This window comes from Mauremys reevesii, linkage group 22 (assembly GCF_016161935.1).
Source record: "Mauremys reevesii isolate NIE-2019 linkage group 22, ASM1616193v1, whole genome shotgun sequence".
Taxonomy (NCBI): Eukaryota; Metazoa; Chordata; order Testudines; family Geoemydidae; genus Mauremys; species Mauremys reevesii.
The window spans coordinates 3,604,657-3,631,444 of NC_052644.1; the positions used below are offsets into that span (position 1 = coordinate 3,604,657).

The window sequence follows — 26,788 nt, forward strand, 5'->3', positions numbered from 1 at the left end:
GGGGATGGCTCTGAGGGTTGGACAGATTGTGGGTGGATGGGGAATGGGGTATTGCTGGGGGCTGGGAGGGATGGTGGGGGCTGGAGGATGGCTCTGGGGTTGGACAGATTGTGTGGATGGGGGAATGGGGTATTGCTGGGGCTGGGAGGGATGGTGGGGCTGGAGGATGGCTCTGGGGTTGGGCAGATTGTGTGTGGATGGGGGGGAATGGGGTATTGCTGGGGGGCTGGGAGGGATGGTGGGGGCTGGAGGATGGCTCTGGGGGTTGGGCAGATTGTGTGTGGATGGGGGGGAATGGGGTATTGCTGGGGGCTGGGAGGGATGGTGGGGCTGGAGGATGGCTCTGGGGTTGGGCAGACTGTGGGTGGATGGGGGAATGGGGTACTGCTGAGGGGCTGGGAGGGACGGTGGGGGCTGGGGGATGGCTCTGGGGGTTGGGCAGATTGTGGGTGGATGGGGGGGAATGGGGTATTGCTGGGGGGCTGGGAGGGATGAAGGGGGGAGGGCCCGGGGTGCAGGGGGAGTTTGCTAGAGTGGGGCACAGTTTGGAATAACAGGGAAAAGGGGCGATGACTTTTTCAATACTGAATACACTGAACACAGAAAATGATCTAGACCAGCCAGATACAATAAATAGGCCCCCCGCAGTCTGTGTCGGGGAGCGGGCGCCTGTCGTCCCCTTCCCAGAAACACTTGGGGGTGGGGCAGGGGGAAATAGGTTGATTTTGGAACTAAACTCTGCTCCGTCCCCCGTCCCGGACAGTTATTAATGCATAAAGATTTACTCAAGGTAAAAGGATCTTTGTAATTTCGTGTCATCTGTGCATGTGTCTTTGCTAGTCCTGCTCTGTCCTTCCCGCGCCGCCCGGTGCAGACGGCGTGGAGGGGGTGGGTCTCGAAACTCACCCCGTAGCCCCCCCCACGCCCTTTCCTCTCCCTGCAGCCGGGCAGTCCCCTCCTGGCCCCACTGCTTGCCTTCGCGCCGTCCGTCGGGTGGTGTTTTTCATTTCTGTCCTCCGTCTCCGCTCCTTAAGGCACCAGAGCCGGCGTCGGCGGGATCGGCGCAGGACCCCCGTCTGGGGCGGGCGGGTGAAACCGGAGCCGTCCCCTCCACGCCCCCGGGGGAGCCGGTCGTGCGCCCCGCGGGGCCCGACGAAATTGCCCCCCCCCGCAGCCCGCCCCCCCGGGGCCCGTCTCAGACGGTGCTCTCCAGCATCCACTCAGTGCTGCTGAAGGTAACGCGGCGTTGGCTCAGCGGGCAGTCCTCCGCGTTCAGCTGGGACGTGGACATGTGCCGTTTTGTCCGTGCCCGGCGCGGGTAGCTGTGGCTCTGGAACAGAGCATAGTCCCCGTCGAAGGAGTGACGGTGGTGGTGAGTCCTCGAAAGCTCCCGGGGAAAGAGGCCCACGCTGCCCAGCGTGGCCCGGTGCTGGCCGCCCGGCCCGCTCTCCCGGAGGAGACCCAAGGAGCCGGTCACGCTGCCCTGGGGCGGGCCCTCCTCCGAGGACAGCAGGGCCACAGTCTGGAGGTCGGCACCCGGCTTGGGGTCTCTCTTGTCCGGTTCGGGGGCGGCGGGTGTGTCCTTCTTGGGCTCCGCCTCCGTAGGCCCCGCCCCCGTAGGCCCCACCTCCTGGAAGGTCTCGTACTTGTCCTCGGCGGACTTGGCGGCCGGGGGCTGCCCGCCGTTGGTCTGGGAGTAGACGTTGCTGACCTTGGCTTTCTTGGGCCCCTCGTGCCCGCTGTGCACCTTGTAGCGGATCATGAGGATGATGATGAAGACCAGGACGGAGGCGACGATGATCCCGCCGATGATGATGATCATGGTGCCGCCCAGGAACTGGGTGTGCAGGGCGTGGCACTGGGCGGTCTCCCCCTCCGTGGTGAACTGGACGCAGCCCACCACCCGGGTGGCCGTCAGCGCCGTCACCCCGTCGTCGTAGACGGCCAGCACGCACAGGTCGTAGGCCCGCCCCGCCGCCAGGTCGTTCACCAGGAAGGCCCTGCTGGACGGGGGGATCATCCTGGGGCGGGGGGAGGGAAGACACTGGTTAATCGCTGGGACAGCCCCGTAGCCCAGGCCCCAGCCCCCCGGCACATCCTAGGGATGTGCCCCTAACCCCATAAAGCTCTCTGGGGTAGGGACCATCTTCCTGCTCTGTGTTCATACAACACCTCGCGCCGTGGGGTCCTGGCCCCGAACTAAGGGCCCCAGGTGCTACTGTAACACCCCTAATAGTGATAAAATGTACAGCGCCTGCCACAACAGGACCCCTAGTTATGGGACAGGACCCCACTGTGCTAGGGGCTGTACATTTTATCGCTATTAGGGGTGTTACGGTAACACCTAGGCACTCTATTTATGGGGCAGGACCTTCCATGCTGCCGTAATGTACATACTATTGCTATTAGGTGTATTACGGTAGACCCAAGGCTTCAACCCCATAACTAGAGTGCCTAAATGCTACCGTAATACACCTAATAACAGTAAAATGTACAGCCCCTAGCACAATAGGGTCCTGGCCCACAACTAGGGCTCCTACGTGCTACCATAATACACCTAATAGCAATAAAATGTACAGCGCCTGGCACAATGGGAGGCCTAGTTATGGGCTGAGACCCGCAGTGCTACCATAATACACCTAATAGGAATAAAAAAATCAGGTAATAAAAAATAAAAAAAAGCTGGGCCAGACCTTTAGCACCTTGTAAGCTGTGGAAATTGAGCCAGCGGTGCTGAGATTTGAACCTGTCACTCTGGGAAATCTAATCATACGGAGCCAGGTAACTGGAGTTCAAAGCCTTCTGCCCTGCCCCCACCCTGCCTGCAGCATTGCTACTCCTGTCCTGGGTTTGCCCTGGCATTGGGGTGAGCCACAGCTCCCTCCCCCCATCTCCTGCCCACAGAAATTTCCAGCCAGTGACGCTTCCCCTGCTTTCCATGGCTTTTCCCCAAGGGCAGAACTGAGAGAGACCCCCTGGTGGTGACACCGGGCAGTGCGGGCTGGGAGCTAGTGAGCAGAGTCTGTCCGTATCCGGCCCCTCTCCTACCCTTCCTCTGCCTCTGGCTGCACTGAGGTCAGTGGGGCTACCCATGGACAAGAGAGGCCAGTTAGACCCAGTGCATCACCCACTTGTTCAGTGGCGCATACAAGCTGGGGGGTGCTAGTAAGAGGATAACAACCTACTACTGCCACCAGTGGCTCTTCTTTAGCACCCGCTTCTAATGCCCCTGGTTCCAGCCCTGCTGATGTGGACACCATCCACCATCAAGCTGGGGGTGCTAGTAAGAGGATAATAACCTACTACTGCCACCAGTGGCTCTTCTTTAGCACCCGCTTCTAATGCCCCTGGTTCCAGCCCTGCTGATGACCCATGGACCCCATCCGCCAGCCCAGCCCTCACCTGTACACCAGCGAGTCGTCCAGGGAGCTGTTATACTGAATCTGGTACATGCGGATGCCGGGAATGTGCCGCTCCGAGGGCCAGTGGATCACCACCGAGGTGGAGGTCAGCTCGGCCGCCACAATCTTCTTCTCCAGGTGGTTTTTGGTGTCGTTGGCGCCCGACTTGGCGGAGGTGGTGATGTCGGACGAGCCGGGGTCGGGCTCCTTCATGTGGCCGGTGTTGTTAACCAGCAGCGGCAGTGGCACGATGCAGACCTCTACGGGGGCCGTGGCCTCGCCGGCGGCGTTGGAGGCGATGCAGGTGAAGACCCCGTTGTCCTTGAGCGTGGTGATGTGCACCTCCAGCGTGCCGTTGTCGTAGACCGTGGCGCGTGTGGTGTTGTGGATCAGCTTGCCGTCGGGTGCGATCCAGTGGATGGAGGGGTCGGGGTCTCCCACCGCCTTGCACTTGAGGCTGACTCCCTGGCCCTCCACGATGAAGGCCTTGGTGGAGTACTGGCGCGTGATGAGGGGCGGCTCGCAGATGAACTCCTCCTCGGAGATGGACCAGAAGTACTTATCCATCAGGTGCTCGGGAGAGGCGCAGGTCTCCAGGTCGTCCTCCCGCGTCAGGCGCCGGAGCCAGAGCAGCTCGCAGTTGCAATGCAAGGGGTTGCCTCCGAAGCTGATGGTCAAGGTGGACGGGTGGGAGCCCCGGACGTTAGCCAGCACCTGAGCCCGGAGGAAGAGGTTGTCCGGGGGCAGCTTCTGCAGCCGGTTGGAGGTCATGTCCAAACGCACCAGCTTGTGGAGCTGGGAGAAGGTGCCCTCAGCGATGTGGTCGATGAGGTTGTGATCTAGGGTCAGGGTGTTCAGACTGACCATCTGCCCGATGGCCTCCCAGGGCAGCGTCTCCAGGTTGTTGTAGGACAAATCCAGGTCCTCCACGGTGGCCAGGAACTCGTCGAAGGAGGCCGGCTGGATGTTGCTGATCTGGTTGTTGCCCAGGATGAGGTGCCGGAGGTTGCCCAGGCCTTTGAAGTGTTCGTTGCGGAGGGAGGCCAGCCGGTTGCTGTTCATATGCAGGGCGCGCAAGGCGCGCAGGTCGGCGAAGGCGTAGGGCATGACCTGGCTGATGGTGTTCCGGGAGAGCGTCAGATGCACCAGGTTGGTCATATTGGAGAAGTCCTTGCGCCGGATGACGGTGATGAAGTTGTCCGTCAGCCGCAGCTCCACCGTGCGCCGGTCGATGGATGGCGGCACGAAGAGCAGCCCTGTCTTGGCGCACAGCATGGTCAGGGTGGGCGAGATGTTCTGGCAGATGCAGCGGCCGGGGCAGTGCTGACCCTTTGCCATGGTGCCAAGCATCAAAAGGGGCAGGAGGAGTTTTTCCATGGTACTGGCCCTCGCTTCCTCCCGGCCCGGGCTCTGCAGGCAAGAGGCACAAAAATCAGTGGCGACAAACCTACGGCGGCCAATGGCTCCCCAAGCGCTGTCCCCCTCTACTGGCCAGTCTGAGTATTCAGGCGGCGGCAGCCCGTTCCCTAGAGGCAGCTGCGTCTCAGCGCTGGATGTATAAACAGCCTCCGTGTCCCGCCCCAGAGACAGCTGCATCTCACTGCCGAGCAAAGGATCTTTGTATAAAACAGCCCCTGTGCTCCACCCCAGATTCTAAAGCTCAGCTGGCAGAGGTCCCGTCCAAGTGCCCCCTCAGCTTGTGGAGCTGTGAGACCTGCAGTTCGATTCCTGTGACCGACAGACCCCTCGGGGGTATCATGTTTTTAAAAAAAAGTGGCGCCCAAGGAACACAACCTGGCTGGCCCCATCCCAGTATCACCAGGGGTGGAAAACCATGAGTCATGCCTCCAGAAAAAATCGTGAGATCTTGCTTGAAAATCATGAGGGTTTACACTAAGCTAAGCTTCACAGCAGATTCTTTTTTTCAGTCGCCTCCTGGTTTTTGAGACGTTAGGGGTCCCGTTGCCAAGTTTTTCTCGGCCACCACCAACTTACTTATTTTTAAATGAAAGCGTAAATCCTTACAGGATCTCGTGGCTCTGGGAGCTGGTGATTGAAGGAAAAACACCAGGCTTGGGATAAAATCGTGAGCGGTGACAACACGGTCAACACCCACTGGGTCGCTTCCTCACACTCGATTTGCTTGGGATTTCCCAGCCTCCCCAAACCCTCCTCATTTCCCCTCCCCGCACCGAGAAGTTTGCTTTGTTTTGTTTTACTGGACAGTTGTTTGTGGTTTGCTGGGATTTTTTGTTTGTTTCTTTAATTTTGCCGGGATTGTCATTTTCCAAAAGGAGACATTTTCAAACAAGGGATTTAAAACCAAAAAAGAAACAAAGACACTTTTTTTATTGGTGGCAGGGGGAGAATATCCCATCATTTGATGAAAAAAAATCATTTTTGGAAAATTTCTATCTTCAAAAACGGGGGGGGAGGAAACATTTTTGAGTCACTGCCCCCCCAGTGTAACATGTTTTGTTTTTTTTAAAGTCAGCCCCTCCCATCCCTCCCTTTTTCACAGATTTGAACGTCAGAAAAGCCGGCTGTGAGAGTGTAGTTTGACCTGCTGTGAGAGTGTAGTTTGACCTGATCTAATACCCTGTCCCGGGGCATCAATCGTTCTGTACAGCGGGCGAAATTCCATTTCTAATCACGGCCTGTGGGTTGTACCTTTCAGGGTCCGTGTTCCCCCCAATTTACTGGTGGCACAGACATTTGCTGATCTTTGTTACAAATGCAACCCCCCACCCCACCCCCCACCAGTGCCCAGAACACACAGGGACCCCTCCAGTCTTGGTCAGACCCTCTACACACCACCGTCATCTACCTAATAATAAAATTACCTTGAGACCAGTCCATGACCAGAGATGAAGACGCCCTTAAAAAAAAAATCTCCCCTCCCCACCTTTTCAGAAAACCCTCAAACAGGAACAACTGGGAAACCTTCAGATCCTTAAATACCAGGTTCCTTGTGGCCCAGACACAGTGCCTCAGTTTCCCCACTGTGCTCTTCAGCCATAGGTGTGACTTGATTCCTCCCACCAAGCTGCTTCAGAGAGTGCTCCCCCTCCCCCCGATTCTGGGGCAATGGACTGTGACAAAGTGGGAATTTTCTGTCATATTTTTATGAAGCCGATGTGTGCCTCAGTTTCACCTATTTTTCACAAGGCTATCGGGGTGGGGAAGGACTGTTGGCTCGCTGGGCAAGTACAGCCCTCCTGTCACACCGCTGCTCACATTTCTCTGAAGTAGATACCAACTCCGTCTGAGGCAGGAGGCGCCTCCCACATGACAGATAAGAAGGGACAGGACAGACGGCTACAAAGCCACAAGGCGGGGAGGGAGAAGGGCGATCAGGAGCTTTGGCTCACCCCATCTCGTCACCCAAGGGCGAAGGGATGTTGGGCAGAGCATGGACAAATTCCAAGCCAGTCCCTTTCCACACGCCACGCCATTGGCCTGTGGAACTCACAGCCACATGAATCCCGCCCAGGGCAGGAGTCAGGGATTGCGCATGGCTCGGCTATGAAGAATAGCCAGAGTTGGAACAGCTCACGCTGACGAGGATGAAAAAGCTGCTCCTGGGCTGACGCCAGTCTCTGGCTAATAGAGACGAGCGCGAGCCCGAATGTCCCCCATCTGCTACTGTGGGGTTCTTACCCTTCTTCTGGAGCCAGGCACACGCACTCGCCCTGGGAGACCCCCCCCCCAAAACATCCCAATACACCCACACAAGCTCTCTCCAGTGACTTTCAGGTGCCCAGTAGGAGCATCAGGGGCTGATGCAAACCCTTGGGGCAATGAGAAGCAGCCGCACTCAGGCCCCTGGCTAGCCCCTCACCCTGTCTCCACGGGGGGAGGGCGGCTTTGACCCACCTGGATTCCCCACCCCACCCCGAAGCATCTAGTCACGGCCCTGCGCTGTGCTGTCAGCCTGCCCCCCCGGCAGGCAGGCTGGTGATGGGATCGCAGCTGACAGCTGCGATGAGACTTTTCTCCGGAGCAGCCGAGTGTGACGGCTCTGAACCGGGCCCAGGAGACGGAGACGACGCCAACCCGGCCCTGGCCCCCATTGGCCGCCCAGGCTCAGAGCCGGCGCCTCCTAGAGGGGAAAGGGCCCATGTTCCATTCCCTGATTCAGCCGGGTCCCTGCCCTGGACTGGATCAGAGTCAGTCAGCGCCCCCTCTTGGGAGAGGCCGGGACTGGGGTAGCTGGGAGCCCCTCCCAGCCAGTGCTTCTGTCCCACGCCCAACAGCGCCCCCTGCTGGGAGAGGTTGGGACTGTTTCCCCCACAGCTAGTGCTTCTGCCCCGCTCCCCACAGCGCCCCCTGCTGGGCGAGGCCAGGGCTGGAGTAGCCAGGAGCTCCCCCCACAGTGCCCCGCCACACCCCCCCACAGCGCCCCCTGCTGGGCGAGGCCAGGGCTGGAGCAGTCGGGGGCTCCCCCCCATAGTGCCCTGCCACACACACCCCACAGCGCCCCCTGCTGGGCAAGGCCAGGACTGGAGTAGCTGGGGGACCCCACCCTCCAGGCACTATTACCCCACGGAGGCTGGTGAGATGGCTGCGAGCAGAGGGGCGGGTGGGGGAAGGAGCCTGTGGCTGGTATTGGGCCCCTCCCCCTTCTGCTGCAGCCCCAGCCCCAGCCCCGGCCCCCTGGCTGCTCCAGGTAGCTTGGAACCGGCTGGGCTCCAGCGTCCCCCTCACCCCGTCCCCACCACGCTCCACAAGGCAGAGGCCTGGAAACTCATCACAGAATCTCTGGCCATTTCAACTGGCTCCAGCCTGCCCCCTCCACCCTCTGGCTCCATCCGTCCCTCTAGGTCCTCAGCCCGGCCCCGCTGTCCCCGAGCACCCCCGTTCCCATGCCCCTAACCCCCAGCGCGCCTCCCGGCCAGAAGGCACCATGGCCAGGTAAAGGGGCACCTGACTCTCAGACCCGGCTGGCTGCATCTCAGAGGGGCCCCCGCTCCCCACACTCCTGGCCAGGGAGATCTCAGGCACCCAGCTGCAGATCCCCGGCATGGGGAGGCCCCGTCATGTTACCAGCCTTTCCTTGGAGACGCAACGCTCGGGGGACAGGGGGTGTCTTTGCCAGCACCTAGCCTGGTAGCCTGGTGGGGGTAGCTACGAACTCCCAGAGCCACCCCCACCAAACTAAGGGGAGCCCCACTGCGAACCATAGGCTCTCAACTGCTTGACCAAGGAGATTGCCACCAGCATCTCCATTTTGCATGTTAGGGAAACTGAGGCACAGAAAGAGTGGCGAGAAGCCGGTCAGCAGCAGAGCCAGCGCTAGAACCCAGGCGTCCTGAGTGCCTGTCCGGTGCTCTTCCCACTGGGCCAAGCAGCTGCTGTGAAATAAAGTTACACTTGCGAGAAATTGTGACCCAGTGCAGAAGGCTCAGTACACCGGGTTCCTGTCATAGAATCAGAGAAGATTAGGGTTGGAAGAGACCTCAGGAGGTCATCTAAGTCCAACCCGCTGCTCAAAGCAGGACCAACCCCAACTAAATCAGTCCAGTCTCTGTCACTTCTCTGCTGGGTGAGCTTGGGCAGGTCATGATGCTGCTCTCTGCCTCAGTTTCCCCTCTCAGTCTTTAGTTGCCAAAACCGTGAGCTCTTTGGTGGCAGGGATTGTCTCTCACTTGGGGTCTGTGCAGCAGCCAGCCTGACAGGTCCTCGGCCGGGGTCCGATGCAGCGCCGGCCCCAAAGGGGGACCCCACCACCCCCGCTCACAGCCGGGGTTTCTAGGTGCTACACTCAATAATAATCCAACACAGGTGATGGCGAAAGTTTCACCCCGCTCCAAACGGCTGCAATTTGAGATCTGGGGGGCAAATTCCTAGCCCCCGCTGGTTCTACTACGATCTTCGAGGGGCGGGGGGAATATGGCACCATCCGAACTGCAATGGAGGGAGGGGCCGGAGTCGTTATGGCTCGTTATACCCTACAATCCCACCACCTCACGTTTTTAACACCCCCCCCCCCGGGGAGCTGCCGTCCCAGGGCGTGAGTGAGAGCCTCTGCTCCTCATCATTGCAGTATCTGAGCACCTCCCAGGCTGCAGTGTATTTATTCACAGTACCTCACCCCCACAGGATACCCATTGTATAGATGGGGAAACTGAGGCACAGAGCAGCTGCTCAAGGAGGCGCATCTGTGGGAGAGCCGAGATGCTAGCGCCCTAAGCCCGGTGCCATCCTGCCGCTCACATGCAGCTGCCCAACCCAGCTCCAGGAAAGCTCTTCAGCAGCTGCTTAATGTGGAGCAGTTTCAGGAAAGACCAGAATGCAACCCAGGAGTCCAGACAGACAATTGGCTTGGCTCAGACCTCTACACACCACTCCCCTCCCGGAGCCAGGGATAGAATCCAGGAGTCCTGGCTCCCAGCACCCCCCCTCTCTAACCACTAGTCCCCACTCCCCTCTTAGAGCCAGGGATAGAACCCAGGAGTCCTGGCTTCTAACCCCCACAGCTCTAACCCACCAGACCCACGCCCCTCCCAGAGCCAGGGATAGAACCCAGGAGTCCTGACTCCCAGCCCCAACCCACCAGAGCCCCCTCCTCCCTGCTCAGCACCAGGGATAGAACCCAGGCATCCTAGAGCCCAGCCCTCAGCTCTAACCACTAGACCCCACTCCCCTCCCAGAGCTGGGGATAGAACCCAGGAGCCCTGGCTCCCAGCACCCCCCCACCCACTAGACCCCACTCCCCTCCCAGAGCTGGGGAAAGAACCCAGGAGCCCTGGCTCCCAGCACCCCCCCACCCACTAGACCCCACTCCCCTCCCAGAGCTGGGGAAAGAACCCAGGAGCCCTGGCTCCCAGCCTGCCCGCGAGCTGAACCCTAGAACACTGCTCCTGTGTGCGGACAAAAACAACCTCTGCTGTTGCCAGGCAGATGTGGATCGAAGTCAGCGGCCGGCTCTGAGCCTTTATCTCTCTTGCTCTCCCCAAGGAGAAGAGAATCAATTACACCGAGCGAGAGAGAAATGGAGGGGAAGAGAGAGAAATGGAGTGAAAGCGAGAGAAACGGAGGGCGGGGAAACAGGCTACAGTCACTGCCCTGCTAAGCACAGCTGGTCAGTCACAGCCCCTCCCCACGGCTGGGAGCCAGACCCTCCCCCCGCTAACCCAAGTGCCCCCTCCCAGCACCTCATCATGGGGGAAGATAGGAGCTACAGAGGGCATTGCTGGGGCTTTTACTATGGCGGGGGGATCACAGGCTCAGCTGCCATGGAGCACCCACTGCTGGCCAAGCCTGGCGGTGCAGGCATGCCCTGCCTCAGTTTCCCCTCCCCCGGGTGTTTGGTCTTCCCCAGGTCACTCTCGGCGTGCGATCCCCTCCCAGGGCAACAGTTCAGCCAGCCCATTCAGATTCCTCTTCACTCACCTCCCACGCGCTGAGGGGCTCCCATTCAGCCTGGCCACGCCGGGGCAGAGGCCTGACTCTCAGCAGCCCTTCCCCTAGACCAGCGCCTCCTACTCCCCATAGCTCCTTCCCCCCCCAACCCGCCTGCATTCTCCTGCCTTTGGTGAGGCCCAGGCATTTCTCAGGCTGGCTGAAATCCCAATTAGTCCTAGTCCTGGCTCTTAGGCTGGCAAGCAGCAAATTATGACACAGGCCGGGCTGATTGTTCCTGGCTGGCTACCCCAGCACACTGCCCCATTACGTGTGTGTGTGTGGGGTAGATACAGAAAGAGCATTAATGGGGCTTTTATTGTGGTGGTGGGGGGTACGAGTTGAAGAGAACACTGCTGGCTGCTATTGTGGCGGGGGGGTTACAAATGCAGTGCTGGCAGGACTTATATTCTGGCAGGGAGGTCTGAGTGTCAAACAAGAGCCATCCATGCCTTTCTGCTGGCATAACCCTGCCCTGGGCCCGGCAGTGCCGAGGGGCAGTGCCTCTACTGGGGTCCGGCCAGGTCCCCTTCTAGTCCTGCAGACACTTCCCAGACTGGGGCAGCTATGCCCTGCCAGCCGCCGCTCGGCTACCCGGTGGATGGCACAGCAGGGACACCAGCCGCCACGCTGCACCCATGGGTGCTTCTTTAGACACACATCTTAGCCGGCCCATGTTCACAGCCTGCCGCACTGACGCCTCTGTTTATGCGGGAGCTGGGACAGAAGCACTCGCCCGCTGTTCTCAGGGGCTATAGTGAGGAACAGAACCCAGGTCTCCTGACTCCCAGCACCCCCTGCTCTACCTAGCCTGGCTTCCCGACCCTTCCATAGCTAGAGCGGGGTTCGCGGCTCTTTCCTGGGGTGCGCCCCCTCCTCAGCCCATACAGCTGCCTGCAGCCCTGAGCCCCGGAGATAGGACAATTAATTTTTCATAAGGCCTAACGAGCTGGAAGCGGGAGCTAGCGGCTCCTCGCAGCGGCACTGGCACTAATCCTGTAAGCATGATAATGCAATCCCGTAAAATACCAACGAGCGGAGTAACGAGGCAGAGGAGGGAGTGGGCGCTGTCCCCTGATGGATGGAAGCGGACTGCGTGTCATAGCACCTATAACGCAGACATCATTGGGGGGGGAGGGGATTCTCCATGATGGGACAAAAGGCTCCTCCCTGGGGAGCGGCTTTGGAATTGCATAAAGCTAAACAGATTTAAGGCCCCTTTCATTCTGAATCAGAGCGTCCACACAGGGGAGTAATACGGTTTAACTAATCTACTTTAAGAGTTAATTTGGATTAGTTTCCCCTGTCGACAAGCAAGGGTCTGTTGCAGTTTGCTGCCAATGCAGCATTAGGATCCCCTTGGAACCTGGGCTGCCAGCCTGGGGAGGAGTCACCCGTGACAGCCGGGTCAGAGCCAAATAGGCAGTCACCACCCAACTGTTCTGGGGCCTGGGAAGTGGGTTACCCTTGGTGCCTTCTCTCTGCCATTGCTTCATTTCCTGTCGGCATTTCCCGCCGCAGACCCCTTCAACGGGCCATCAGGCTGGTTAACATGGCACTGATCAGCCGGGGGCAGAGGGTTCACACAACAAACCTGCCACCCTCCTCCGTCCCAAGACACGGCCCTTGGGCTGTCTCATCGGCTTAGACGGGCAGCTCTTTGGGGCAGGGACCAGCTTTGTAATCTGTGTCTGTACAGCACCTGGCGCCCTGGCCCAGGAGTGGGGGCGCCTGGGTACTACTGTAATACACCTAATAGCAACAAAAATGTACAGCTCCTGGCACCATGAGGATTTGGTGCACGCCTGGGGCTCCTAGGTGCTACCATAATACAACTAATAGCAACACAAATGTACAGCATGTAGTACCATGGAGGCCGTGTCCATGACCGGAGTGCCTAGGTATTACCATAATACACCTAATAGTAATAAAAAGGTACAGCTCCTTGCACAATAGGGTCCTGGTCCGTGCCTGCAACTGAACACTGCAAACCTGCTATACCATCTCAAATTCTAAGTACTTATTTAAAATATTCTAAACCTATTGCTTGTGTCTATATGTGCTTAACTCTAATGAATTATAATTTTAAATAAAAGCAGGCTTAGTCTTTCATCAGCCAAAAGCACTGCGTTCCCATTAATTTATTCCTAAAACAAACCAATTAAGGAACCGCTGCTCTGGGTTCTAAAAACCCCGGGTAACAGATCTGGCGAACAGCCAGGAGTCAAACATAGAATCTGCTGATTCGGATAATCAATGAGGACAACGTTGTAAAGTATTGGTGAGATGCCCTCCACCGTGGCTGGCACCCCACTGAACTGGGGTCCTCCAGGGCTAACAGCACGAGTGGCTATGGCTTGAGTTAATGCTTCCAAGGGAGGGCCGTCCCTGACCCACTTCTGTGCAGCTATCACACACACTTGCCAGTGGGTCACCCCAGAGTCTGGCCTAGCAGTGATGCAGCACGTTTCTCAGAGAGGCGTCTGGGCGGCTCCCAGCGCCATCGCGCCCTGTACAGGTTCATCAGGACGTGCCCAGCGTTCAACTTTAGAATCATAGAATCTCAGGGTTGGAAGGGACCTCAGGAGGTATCTAGTCCAACCCCCTGCTCAAAGCAGGACCAATCCCCAACTAAATCATCCCAGCCAGGGCTTTGTCAAGCCGGGCCTTAAAAACCTCTAAGGTTGGAGATTCCACCACCTCCCTAGGGAACCCATTCCAGTGCTTCACCACCCTCCTAGTGAAATAGTGTTTCCTAATATCCAACCTAGACCTCCCCCACTGCAACTTGAGACCGTCACTCCTTGTTCTGTCACCTGCCACCACTGAGAACAGTCTAGATCCACCCTTTTGGAACCCTCTTTCAGGTAGTTGAAAGCAACTATCAAATCCCCCCTCATTTTTCTCTTCTGCAGACTAAACAAGCCCAGTTCCCTCAGACTCTCCTCGTAAGTCATGTGCTTCAGCCCCCTAATCATTTTTGTTGCCCTCTGCTGGACTCTCTCCAATTTTTCCACATTCCTTCTGTAGTGGGGGGCCCAAAACTGGACCCAATACTCCAGATGAGGCCTCACCAGTGCCGACTAGAAGGAATGATCACGTCCCTCGATCTGCTGCCAGTGCTCCTACTAATGCAGCCCAATATGCCGTTGGCCTTCTTGGTAACAAGGGCATGCGGCTGACTCTTAACCTGCCTTCTCGGCACGGTGGCGGCTCTGCGCTCGCTCGGCGCTTCTCCTCGCTGCTCATCGCGCCGAACGCTCCTTCTGCCTGGCAAGCACAGAGCCTGTGAGGCCCGTGCCACACCTGCTCCCGGCCTGCGCCAGGCCCTGCGATGCCCTCACAAGCACAGCACAGCTGCCCTGGGCTCACCGTGTGCAACCCGGGCCCATCTCAGGCCACGCTCACACCCCAAATCTGGCTATGCCCCCCCTTGCCCTGCCCCCACCCAGCACATGGCACGTTGGCAATTACCTCTCCTCAGGAATTCATCCCGCCTCCCGCCGGGCATGCAGGCCTCCGCCGCCACTGCCTGGGGAGAGAGTGAGAGAGATGTCAGCAGCCATCCCACCTGCCCCCATCATCACCCTCCCCAAGCCCAGGGGCGAGGGGCATGCAGAGGTGGGCGGGGCCTGAGGGAGAGGTGGCCCGGCCCACCCCACGGCATAGTGGCTCACAGCACCCAGTGCCACACCTCGGCACTACCGTAATACACCTAATAGCCATAAATATGTACAGCACCTAGCGTCTTGGGGGCCTGGGCCACGACTCAGGTGCCTCAGCACTACCGTAATACCCCTAATAGCAAAAGAAAATATACAGCACCTGGCACACTGGGGGCCTGGGCCATGACTGGGGCACCTGGGTGCTAACCTGATCTCCAGTCCTTTCTTCCTGGGGACCCTGCTGGGCTCCTTCTGCCCCTGCCCCTGTTGGTCCCTGGGAGATCTCATTCTGCCCATCTTCGGGGTCAGCTCCAGAGACCGACCATGCTTTCCCCGTGCCCCCCTCTCCCATCAGGAGGAATCACGCTCACCCCTCAGCTGTGCGTTAGGACAGAGCCTAGAACAATGGGCCCCTGACCCGGGCTCAGACCCCTAGGTGCTACCGTGACACGGACTACAAGCAACAGCAAGAATAAACCCACGTTTCCCTGGGCCCGCTCACACCCCATCGTCACACTCTCGAGAGCTCCTTCCCCGCCTGCTGTTTCTGGAGCCCATTCTTCAGTGGGTCTTACATGTCTGCTCTTGGGTTGCTCTGCAGCGGATAAGAGCCTACTGCCGCAGGCGGCTGGAGGAGTCCCTCCCTTAGCCCAAGCAGTGACGGCTGGACCACTGAGCACCGGAAGGCTCAGGTTCTACCTGCCGCGGCAGCTTATGATGGTGGTTGTGTCATTTTCACCCTTCCAGTGCTTGTAGACATTGTCTGTCCTCGACTCTCTCCTTCTGTGCATCCAGCCAGGGCATCCAACCATCCCCAGTATCTCTCCATCCTTCTGTCTGTGCAGCCATCTCCCTCCAACCAGCCACAATAGTTATCTATTGCTCTAACTAGCCATCCATCCATCTCTTTATCCTTATATCCAGCCTTCCATCCATCCCTCCCCAGTATCTCTCCATCCATCCATCCATCCATCCATCCAGTCCTCCTACCTCTCTCGCCTCCTATCCACCATTCTCTCCAGCCACAATGTTTATCCACCTCTCAACCTAGCCATCCATCCGTTCATCTCTCTATCTGTCTATCTCACCTTCTGTCCCTGGTATCTCTCCATCTTTCCATCCATCTCTGTCCAACACCCATGCCGGGTCGACCCCAGGTCCTGCAACACCAGCCAGGCCCTGCAATGCCCTCACAAGCACAGCCCAGCTGCCCTGGGCTCGCCATGTGCAACCCGGGCCCATCTCATGCCACACTCACACCCCAAGTCTGGCCAGGCCCCTCACTTGCCCTGTCCACTAGTTATCCATTGCTCTACCTACCCATCAGTCCATCGCTTCACCACCCTTCCATCCATCCTCAATACTTAACCATCTCGATCTATCCCTCCATCCTTCCATCCCTCTCTCCCTCTCCATTCATCCAGCTCTTTCCCGGCTCTACCTATCCATCCATTCATCAGCCGCTCTATCCTTCTCCTCGATCTTCCATTCATGCACATTCACCTATCTCTCTTCCTATCCATTTATTTATAGTATCCGTCCATCTCTTTATCCATCCATCCATCCACAGGATTTAACCATCTATCCGTGCATCCTTCCACCATACTTCACAAACTCTCTTCTAGTCTATCGACTCCCTTTTGTACTCTCCTAGCAAATCTTTCCCTTGCTGGCTATTTGTATTATGTAGCACCTAGGAACCACAGAATCAAAATATCTATCTAGCTATTTATCCATCCATTCATCACCGGAAAGTTGCAGTTTCAAGGAAATTAATCAAAGCACTGTTGCCGTGAACTCACTGTCCTAGTCAGTGAGCTAACCCAGCATTATTTAGCTCAGTACAATATCCCAGTGATTTGACAATACCAAAAATGTTCAGTTTTGCCCACTCCAGATGAAGCTGAAGGGTAGTTTCGGGGAGTGTGTGTATGTGTGTGGGGGGAGTGCTCAGCACATGGGGAAGAGGTTTAAGATAGGTACATCGGTTGGATGTTCTCACTAAAAGGCTCGGTGCTGAAATGGTTCATAAGATTCTAGCGAACATCACTAGGTTTCAGAGTTAACATCTAATTGACCTGCTTAAGGTCTGAGAGGTGAAACTCAGGGGGGCCATCACTGCCAGCTTTGACCATCTTGGGTGATTTCCTGATTGACCCAGTCTATCTGATTGGGACCAGGGGGAATTGACACTGCTGAGAATCTGGGATTCCCTGCCCCAATGCTTTGACCTCTGGTGGGCATCTTAGACCTTTTCCCCCAGACCTTCCTCCGCCTCGCACACCCTGTGTGAATTGGGACCATCCAGAAGCGTCTCACGCCCACCTCGTACCCGTGCCAATGATGGCACGAGGAGGCCAGGTGACAGGGCTCTTTGGCTCACGTGGGGCAGGAGACATGGCAGGGAAGGACGGGCAGGCGGGTTGGCTTTCCCCGCTGGGAGAGGGCATCCAAAGCTCGGGCTGCTCACAAGCTCTCTCTGTGAGGTGCTTTGAAAGCCGCAGCTGGCACGTGCTGGAGAAGATTCCAAGCTGTGTTCCACCGTCACGTCACAGCCCCCGGCTGGCAGTGCCATGGCACGGTGCCGGAGATCCCGCATGGCTTAGCACAGCGGGCGCCGGCTGCAGGCGCGTTTGAGCAGCGGCACCTAAAAGCGCTTGCTGGAGCCTGCGGCGCTGCCCGTCCCAGCGAGGGGCATCTAGTGAGCACAGGGACCCGCCGAGAGCCCGGGGACATGACAACCCCCCTCGGACCGGGTGATCTTGCTTTCAAAGGCTCTGGGAACAAGGGCGAGGGGAGGGGGAGCCGGCCTGCAAAGGCAGGGAGCTCCCACCTCACCTGCTCTAACCTGAGGCAAAGACAGAAAAGGAGCATTGGAGAACAGAGAGCAGGAGGAGATGGTTGACGTGAGTGTGGTTAGAGCCCGGGGGGCTGGGAGCTAGGACGCCTGGGTTCTGTTCCCAACTCTGGGAGGGGAGTGGGGTCTAGTGGTTACAGCGCAGGAGGGCTGGGAGCCAGGACTCCTGGGTTCTGTGCCCAACTCTGGGAGGGGAGTGGGGTCTAGTGGTTGGAGGGGGGGAGCCGAGAGTAGCTATTCCAACCTCTCCCGCTCTGTGCAAACGCAAGCAAGTCACTTCCCCTCTCTGTGTGGGGCCGTGCCCCTTGGGCAGAGCACGGCATCAGTTTCCCTAGGAAGCGTCCCCCTTCTGGGGAGCCTGGCCACTCCTGGGTCAGGGAGGGGGCACAGAAGCTATATTTAACAGGCAAATTCCTGCCCCCCCCATTCCAGAACAGGGCCTGAAAAAAACAACCCCATGCTCTGTTGACAAGGTACTGGGGGGACTCGGTGGGCAAATTGTGGTAACAGCACCCCCTAGTGCCCTGCTGGGGCATTGGGGGCTGCACTGACTGGGAGAGGAGAGCGCCCCCTACTGAGCCCCCCCGCAGCACTGAATCTCTGGCAGAAGAGCCCTGTTGTTCTCCTGCAGCACGGCCAGCGGGGGCGACAGAGTTACTGGCTGCGGCTTTGTGCTTACGTCAGCTTGCAGCTCGGCAGCCGCCTGCTCTGGGCGCTGTGTGCTGATATCCAGGGCTCCCGCCCAGGGCCCTGAGCGTCTCGGAGCTGAGGCCAGAACCCGGCCCTGCTGCGCTGGCAAAGGGGCCCTGGGAATTGAAGGCAGGCTAGAAATAAAGGAATGCGTGACCCCAGCAGCTCTCCACCGAACCCAGGACAGCGGGAGGTAAATGCATCGGGCCCGAAACCAAAAGAAACAGGCAACAAACGGAATCAAGCGGGTTTCCGATTGCAGTCCCGCTGGGGACCTCTAGAGGGCGACATGACCCGCCCGATGTCAGGGCAGCTCTGGTCCCACCCAGCAGGGGGCGGTGGGGTGGATCTAGACCTCGTCCTGGCCGCGGGAGCGGTGAGGCCGCACAGACAGAGCCGCGGGAATTGGACGGGGACTGCTGGGCCGAGGCTGGTCACGGGCGGGGACAGACCTAACCGGCGCCGGTGCAGTCCCTGGAGCCGCGGCCTGGGATCCGCGGGGGATAAAGCCGCTAAGCCCATGGGAAGGTGAACAGCCGGGGGGGCTTCAGCAGGCCCGAGATTTTACAGATTGTCCAAAAGAGGGGACGGCTGCCTGGTACCAACTACAAGAGCAGAGCGCTTGCTGCCGAGCCCCCGCCCTGCTCCCTGCCGCCCGGCATCCCCTGCCAAGCCCCTGCCCCAGCACCCGGCACCCCCCGCCGAACCCCTGCTCCACGCACCGCCGCCACCCGGTGCCCCCTGCCGAACCCCGCCCGCTCCCGCCACTCAGCACCCCGCCAAGCCCCCGCCCTGCTCCCTGCCGCCCGGCACCCCGCCAAACCCCACCCTGCTCCCTGCCACCCAGCATCCCTGCCAAGCTCCCACCCCACCACCTGGCACCCCCGCCAACCCCGCCCGCTCCTGCCACCCGGCGCCCCACCAAACCCCGCCCTGCTTCCCGCCACCTGGCACCCCGCCGAACCCTGCCCCGCTCCCTGCCGCCCGGCACCCCGCCAAACCCCGCCCGCTCCCGCACCCAGCGCCCCTGCCGAGCCCCCGCCCTGCAGCACAGAACCCCTTAGTGAGCCCCCACCCTGCAGCCCAGGGACCCCTGCTGAGCTCCCGCCCCACCCCCTGCAGCCTAGCGCCCCTGCAGAGCCCCCACCCCACTCCCCACAGCCCCGCACCCCTGCAGAGCCCCACCCCACTCCCCACAGCCCAGCACCCCTGCTGAGCCCCGTCCCGCTCCCCACAGCCCAGCACCCCCTGCTGAGCCCCCGCCCCGCTGAATGCAGCCCAGCGCCCCCTGCAGAGCCCCCGCCCCGCTGAATGCAGCCCAGCGCCCCCTGCAGAGCCCCCGTCCCGCTCCCCACAGCTCAGCGCCCCCTGCCGAACCCCAGCCCCGCTCCCGGCAGCCCAGTGCCCCCTAGTGCCACACTGGGGCACTGGGGCCAACACTGAATGTCGGGGAGAGGACCCCTAACTGAGCCCCCGCCCCACTCCGAGACACAGCACCCCCTAGTGCCCGGAACCGCGCCACCTACCAAGCCCCCCAGCCTTCCCCACAACACGTGTTCCAGCCGCTCTCCAGCAGGGGTCCGGCCCCGCTTAGCAGGACGGCTGAACCCAGCGGCTGCCGGAGAACAAGGCCCCAAGTACAGGGCCAAAATCTCCCCCCCCCCCGCCCAAAAAAACCCCCCCAAACAAACTGTGAACTCCCTTCGCTGGGACCTTCCAGCTGCCCGGGCTGGGCGGGGAGGGGGGAATATTACAGCCTTATCTGCTGGGCTGGGAGGTGGATTTAATATCCTAATCCTTATTTAGCTTCCCGGCTCCCTCCCCGCCAGAGCCGCCGGCTCCAGGGCCCTCGGTCAAGCCGATGCAGCTAATGCGCCTTTTATTCAATTTCGGTGATAAGGCGACGCGATCGTGGGAGGGCGACGGGGGGGCCGGCAGAGAGGGGGAGCAAATGGGTTGTTTTTTTCCCTCCTATTGTCACCGATTCGCTCGCTCTCGCTGGCATAAGAAGCTCCTGATCTGCCTCATTCCCAGCAAGGCCCTTTTAGCCCAAAGCCTCTGAGCGCCAACCGGCCGGGGAGGGGTGTCAGAGCCCTGCCCCCCCCCCCCATCCCACCTGGGGTCAGCACTGGGATGTCCCGGGTTAACCCCCCACCCCCACCCCTCTCTCGCCAGCCTGGGGAGGGATGGAGAGCGGGCATGGGGAGAAGGGGGGGCCTGTGGTTGCGGGGGCCGGGGCAGCGGGATCGGAGGAGGGGGGAGGAGTGGAGCCAGGCCCCGGTGCCCGTCAGACTGGGAGGGCAGGATTTCAGTGGGGGAGAGCGCAAAGCGCGACTGGCCCGGGGAAGACAGCGCCCCCCTCTGGTGCGTGGCGGCGGCACGGGGAGGGGTGGAGCCAGGACCCAGCGGGTTCAGGCTGGAAGGAAGGAGCACAGGGGCCAGGAGTGGCTTGCGATGACCCCGAAGCGATAGGATCAGGACAGACCCTGTGAGCTCCCTGGCTGCCAGCCTGCCCTGCCCCAGGACCCCCCAGGGGCTCCCTGCCACCCAGGGCTACGCTGGACAGGCCCCATGTCAAATTCAGAGCTGGGACTGAGGGGTTCGGAGGGCGGGAGGGGGCTCAGGGCTGGGGGTTGGGGTGCAGGGGGGAGTGAGGGCTCCGGCTGGGGGTGCAGGCTCTGGGATGAGGGATTTGGGGGTACAGGAGGCGGCTCTGGGATGGGACTGAGGGGTTCAGAGGGTGGGAGGGCTCAGGGCTGGGGCAGGGGTTGGGGTGCAGGGGAGTGAGGGCTCCGGCTGGGGTGCAGGCTCTGGGATGAGGGATTTGGGGGTACAGGAGGGGGCTCTTGGATGGGACTGAGGGGTTCAGAGGGTGGGAGGGGGCTCAGGGCTGGGGCAGGGGTTGGGGTGCAGGGGAGTGAGGGCTCCGGCTGGGGGTGCAGGCTCTGGGATGAGGGATTTGGGGGTACAGGAGGGGGCTCTGGGATGGGACTGAGGGGTTCGGAGGGCGGGAGGGGGCTCAGGGCTGGGGTTGGGGTGCAGTGGGGAGTGAGGGCTCTGGCTGGGGTGCAGGCTCTGGGATGAGGGATTTGGGGGTACAGGAGGGCTCTGGGATGGGACTGAGGGGTTCGGAGGGCGGGAGGGCTCAGGGCTGGGGTTGGGGTGCAGGGGAGTGAGGATCTGGCTGGGGTGCAGGCTCTGGCAGGAGGTATTTGGGGGTACAGGAGGGGGCTCTGGGATGGGACTGAGGGGTTCGGAGGGCGGGAGGGCTCAGGGCTGGGGTTGGGGTGCAGGGGAGTGAGGATCTGGCTGGGGTGCAGGCTCTGGCATGAGGGATTTGGGGGTACAGGAGGGGCTCTGGGATGGGACTGAGGGGTTCGGAGGGCGGGAGGGCTCAGGGCTGGGGTTGGGGTGCAGGGGAGTGAGGGCTCTGGCTGGGGTGCAGGCTCTGGCATGAGGGATTTGGGGGTACAGGAGGGGGCTCTGGGATGGGACTGAGGGGTTCAGAGGGCAGGAGGGGGCTCAGGGCTGGGGTTGGGGTGCAGGGGAGTGAGGGCTCTGGCTGGGGGTGCAGGCTCTGGGATGAAGGGGTTCAGAGGGGGGGAGGGCTCAGGGCTGGGGGGGGGGGTGGGGGGGAGTGGGGGGAGTGGGGGGCTGGGATTTGGGGGTACAGGAGGGGCTCTGGGATGGGACTGAGGGGTTCAGAGGGCGGGAGGGCTCAGGGCTGGGGTTGGGGTGCAGTGGGGAGTGAGGGCTCTGGCTGGGGTGCAGGCTCTGGGATGAGGGATTTGGGGGTACAGGAGGGGGCTCTGGGATGGGACTGAGGGGTTCGGAGGGCGGGAGGGGGCTCAGGGCTGGGGTTGGGGTGCAGGGGAGTGAGGATCTGGCTGGGGGTGCAGGCTCTGGCATGAGGGATTTGGGGTACAGGAGGGGCTCTGGGATGGGACTGAGGGGTTCGGAGGGCGGGAGGGGGCTCAGGGCTGGGGGTTGGGGTGCAGGGGGGAGTGAGGGATCTGGCTGGGGGTGCAGGCTCTGGGAGGAGGGATATGGGGGTACAGGAGGGGCTCTGGGATGGGACTGAGGGGTTCGGAGGGCGGGAGGGGGCTCAGGGCTGGGGTTGGGGTGCAGGGGAGTGAGGGCTCTGGCTGGGGTGCAGGCTCTGGCATGAGGATTTGGGGGTACAGGAGGGGCTCTGGGATGGGACTGACTGGGATGATGGATTTGGGGGTACAGGAGGGGCTCTTGGATGGGACTGAGGGGTTCGGAGGCGGGAGGGGGCTCAGGGCTGGGGTTGGGGTGCAGGGGAGAGTGAGGGATCTGGCTGGGGGTGCAGGCTCTGGGATGAGGGATTTGGGGGTACAGGAGGGGGCTCTGGGATGGGACTGAGGGGTTCAGAGGGTGGGAGGGGGCTCAGGGCTGGGGCAGGGGGTTGGAGTGCGTGGGCAGGGGGCTCAGGGGTGCAGGCCCTGTGTGGTGCTTACCTCAGACAGCTCCCAGAAGCAGCCAGCACATCCCCACTCCAGTTCCTACGTGGAGGCGCGGCCAGGAGGCTCTGCCCGCTGCCCCGTCCACAGATGCCGCCCCCGCAGCTCCCATTGGCCACGGTTCCCGGCCAGTCACAGCTGCAGGGGCAGCGCTTGGTGCGGGGGCAGCATATGGAGCCCCCTGGCTGCCCCTACGCGTACAATCCGGAGGGGGGACGTGCCGGCTGCTTCCGGGAGCTGCGCAGCGCGGAGGCTAACAGGGAGCCCGCCAGCCCCGCTGACCGGCACCACCAACCGGACAGTCAGCGGCCCGGTCAGCAGTGCTGGGTCACCCTAGCACGGGCCCAGCCCACGCCAGCCCCAGTTCTGAGAGCGGGGCCCCTCCCTCCACCTGGCACTGCCCGCAGGGGTCCCTGCTTCCCTGCCACCAGGGAGAGGGGCTAAGCAACCCCACGAAACAGGCCGGGTACCAGGCTGCCGAGCATGACCCCCCCTCCTGCAGGCCCAGATCCCCTGCCCCCTCTCCCCGCGCTAGCCCAGACCCCCTGCCTCCCCTCCCTGCCCCGGCACCTCATCACCACTTCTCTCCTCACCCTCCTTCCCCATCCTCATCCCAACCTCCCTTCCCTTCGACTTCATCCCTTTCTTCCACCCCAAACACTTTGCCTCCACCCCCATCACCCTAGTCACTATCCTCCCCCTCCCCCCGGCACCGTTTTGGGCATCCCTCCGGGACAGGGGGGTCTCTTTCCTCCTGCTGGGATGGGAAGCCCAGAGACACCAGCATCGAGGAACAAGCCAGCCCCGGTGGGTGAGATCCCAACTCTGGCTGATGACCCCTGGAGCCCTGCTCTCCCCTCCCCCCCACCATGGGCTGCCCCTTCTTCCTTTCCCCGCTGTTTCCAAGCGGGTGGGGGGACGGGACACACAGACGTGTTGGGAATAACGCAGTGGGCCCCGACTCCACCTGACATGCTTTGACTCGCAATCAGCGCTTGATAAAAGTGAGATTGCTTGTCGACAAACAGAGCCGCCAGCTGCCGGAGCAGCCCCCCCCGCGCCGTGCACAGCCTGCTAATAACGCCGCCCCCGCAGCCAGCCACCCAGGTGGCCGCACTGGGGGAAGGGAGGCCGGCTGGCTCCGAAGCCTGGATCACACAGCCCTGGCTAAGGAGCCAGCAGCATGCACAGCTAGGGCATGCTATGCTCCAGGGAACAGGGTGGGGGCGCTCTCCCCTGGTAGTGAGGTCTGCCCACACTGCCCCAGCGTGGCACTAGGGGGCGCGGTGCTGCAGGGGGGGCTCAGTTTGGGCTCTACCCCCCCAAACCAGCCACGCAGCAGCGAGAGGGACACGCCTCACAAGTCTGGCACAGAACCCGTAGCCCGCACACGACAATCCTGCTGCCGTGTCTCCATCCTCCTGCAGGAGCTTTCTCGCCATCCGCTGCAGGATCTATCTTTTGACCCTCTCATAGAATAGCAGGGTTGGAAGGGACCCCGGGAGGTCACCTAGTCCAACCCCCTGCTCAAAGCAGGACCAAGCCCCAGACAGATTTTTGCCCCAGATCCCTCAGTGGCCCCTTCAAGGATTGAACTCACAAGCCTGGTTTACTTGCATCCGACGAAGTGGGGATTCACCCACGAAAGCTCATGCTGCAAAACGTCTGTTAGTCTATAAGGTGCCACAGGATTGTTTGCTGCTTCTACAGAACCAGACTAACACGGCTCCCCCTCTGATACTTGAAGCCTGGTTTAGCAGGCCAATGCTCAAACCACTGAGCTATCCTCCCCCTCTCCCTGACGGCCACAGCAACTCGGCTCCCGCACTGAACTGCAGACAGATGGACATCAGCTGGGAATCCGGCCCTGAGAGTAAAACGTTCCCACCACTGTCATCCAGTTTGCCCAGGTGTAAATGATGGTACAAGGGCGATGGACAATCTTACCTTCATTACGTGACTCTTTGCCAGTTCCCCTAGAATAACCGGGGACCCCTGTATTTAGGTTGCCTAATTCTTTCCATTAAAAAGGAGGCCTGGGTCCCTAAGCCCTCATTGTTTGCAGCAGGCCTATGAAATGAGGCAGGGAGAAAACCCGTGGGCCAGGAAAGTGCCTTTTCTTTGTTGCAGCCACTTCCATTCAAGTTTAGCTGAAGCCATCACAAATCCCCCTTTCTCTTCCACCACTTGCATTGCTAAGGGAAGTGGTGGCAGCCTATCCGAAGCCGTAGGTCTCCAACCACTTTACAAAGGAGGCATTATCAGAGGGGGGAAACTGAGGCACGGGGTGGGGGCAGTGACATGCCAGTCGCAGAACTGGGATTTGAACCCAGGTCGCCTGAGTCCTAGTTCAGGGCTCTGATCACTAAGTCACCCAACAAAATAATACTTGACAAATTAACAACGGAACAGGAACGTTCTAAAGCCGGGCTGACGACACCAAAGAAGCAGCAGCAGACGCTGTGCTGGGAACGCACGGGAATCGCCAGAGCAACTGTGGGGGAAATAAGGGGTGGGGAGAGGTGAGCTGACTTCCCCCTGTACTCCCACCCCCAGCCCAGCCCCTCACTTTGGCCTCTCCCAACCACCCATGGAGCCAGCACAAGGGTTGCCAACTTGGTAATATTTAAAAACTGGACACTCTCCTGCCCTGCCCCCTCCCCCCCTCCGAGACCCCACCCCATCCACTCCTCTTCCCCCTTCCCCATTGTCGCTTGCTGCATTTTCCCTCCCACTCCCCCGCCCGCCTGCAGAGCCGGGGGTGGGAGCTGCAGCCCTGGCTGAGAAGGGGCTGGCACAGGTGATGACTCGGTGCCTTCCCCACCTGCCCTAACCAGACATTGCGTGTCCAGTCAGTAGATCTGACTGAACATGGTCAGGTCCCCTTTTCGACTGGACTTTCCGGTCGAAAACCAGGCACCTGGCCACCCTAATAGCTTGTTCTGTAGCCCAAGGTGCAAAAAGCCTGTTACTTAAGAGTGAAGCTTGAGGCCGCAAGTCCTGCAAAGGGTGCGTAAGCCGCCTTATTTTTACCTTTCACAAACAAAAAAGGTAGGAAATGCCATGCAGAAAACTCCGTTCAAACGGTATTTAGCGTGCAAGATCCAGCGCTTGCAGTGCCGGGTTTACAGTGGCCGTGCCCCTGACCACTAGCCCCCTGTGCGTGCACACGGGAATCTCACCTTTGGTTTCCTCCGGGCCCTGCCTCATTGCCGGTCGGGCACAGAATTGCACAAGCAATCGCAGCGCTGGCTTTTCCCATCTTTCTCCCAGGCCTCGACTTTGCAACCTACATAACGTTCTTTTAACCACAGGGGCTTTTTCGTGTGTGTCTGTAATTATTTATTCAGTCCTCTGAATCATATAATGATGCTCCTGGAAACGCTGTCTGCCTGATGCCCTTCCACTGAGATCACGAGGGAACCACAGTGCTGACCTGAACCGCGATTGTCTAAGAACTGATATTAGCGTCTGAGGTCGGCTATTTTCGTATTAAAGATAATTATACCACTGTGTGGCATTTGCCCCTTTTCTCAGCGCTCGATCTGATCTCCTCCCTCCTGAGCGGGGCTGCAACGGGTGTAAAGGCTGGTGTAAACCTGCCAGGATGTCAGTAGAGCGATGCCAGTTTACGCTGGTGAGGATCTGGCCTCATCCGACACTTTTTGCCACGCAAGCAGCAGCCCTGCTGTGAAATGAGCCCAGAACATCAACTTTCCACCCCTAACAAACCCCGCAGTCCAGGCTGGATTCGAACCAGTGCCCCTGAGCCACAGCAGCTGCTCATCCAGCCTCCTTTCCTTCCCCTGTCGCATCCAGCCACCTCCCTGCCTGGGGAGTCAAGGGGCGTGCGCGTGGGGGTGACGCGGACGCTCGCAGTCCTAGTGAATTATCTTCCCCATTTCAACAGTTCCTTTCGGGCACGGCTTAATTAACCCATATGTCATCCACCTCGGGCTGCTTCCAATTAGGTTAGCAGAGGCAGCGAGACGTTGGCTGGCTTCTGGAGTCGGTGCGGGCAGCGGGGGAGGAAGGGCGAAGACCCAGGCCATTTCTTTCAGGATGGGTTTATATTCCTGTTACCCAGGCAGGCCTGCAACTACGTGACCCGGTGCTTGGTGCAACCGCCGGGCCAGATGCCGATGTAGCGGCTTTCCGCATGCATCCCGCTGGAGCTCTCCAGTTGTCCTGATGCCCACGCTCTGCCACGTGCCACCTGGGGCATCGATGCCGGATAGGGTGGCCAACCTGGTAATATTTAAAAACCGGACACTCCAGCACGAGTGC

At 60.1% G+C, this 26,788-nt stretch overlaps 1 protein-coding gene across 3 annotated transcripts in view; it reads right to left on the reverse strand.

Annotated features, from left to right (window-relative positions):
* Nucleotides 1-483: 483 nt before the first annotated feature.
* LRFN1 (leucine rich repeat and fibronectin type III domain containing 1) overlaps nt 484-26,788 on the reverse strand; it is an 87,692-nt gene continuing 61,387 nt past the window's right edge. For all 3 annotated transcript variants that reach the window (XM_039509624.1, XM_039509622.1, XM_039509623.1), the window contains exons 2-4: nt 14,280-14,337; nt 3,403-4,811; nt 484-2,021 (exon numbers count right to left, since the gene is read on the reverse strand). In XM_039509624.1, coding sequence (XP_039365558.1) covers nt 1,196-2,021; nt 3,403-4,778 — 2,202 coding nt within the window. In that variant the 5' untranslated portion in view covers nt 4,779-4,811; nt 14,280-14,337 and the 3' untranslated portion in view covers nt 484-1,195. The remainder of the gene's footprint in view (nt 2,022-3,402; nt 4,812-14,279; nt 14,338-26,788) is intronic.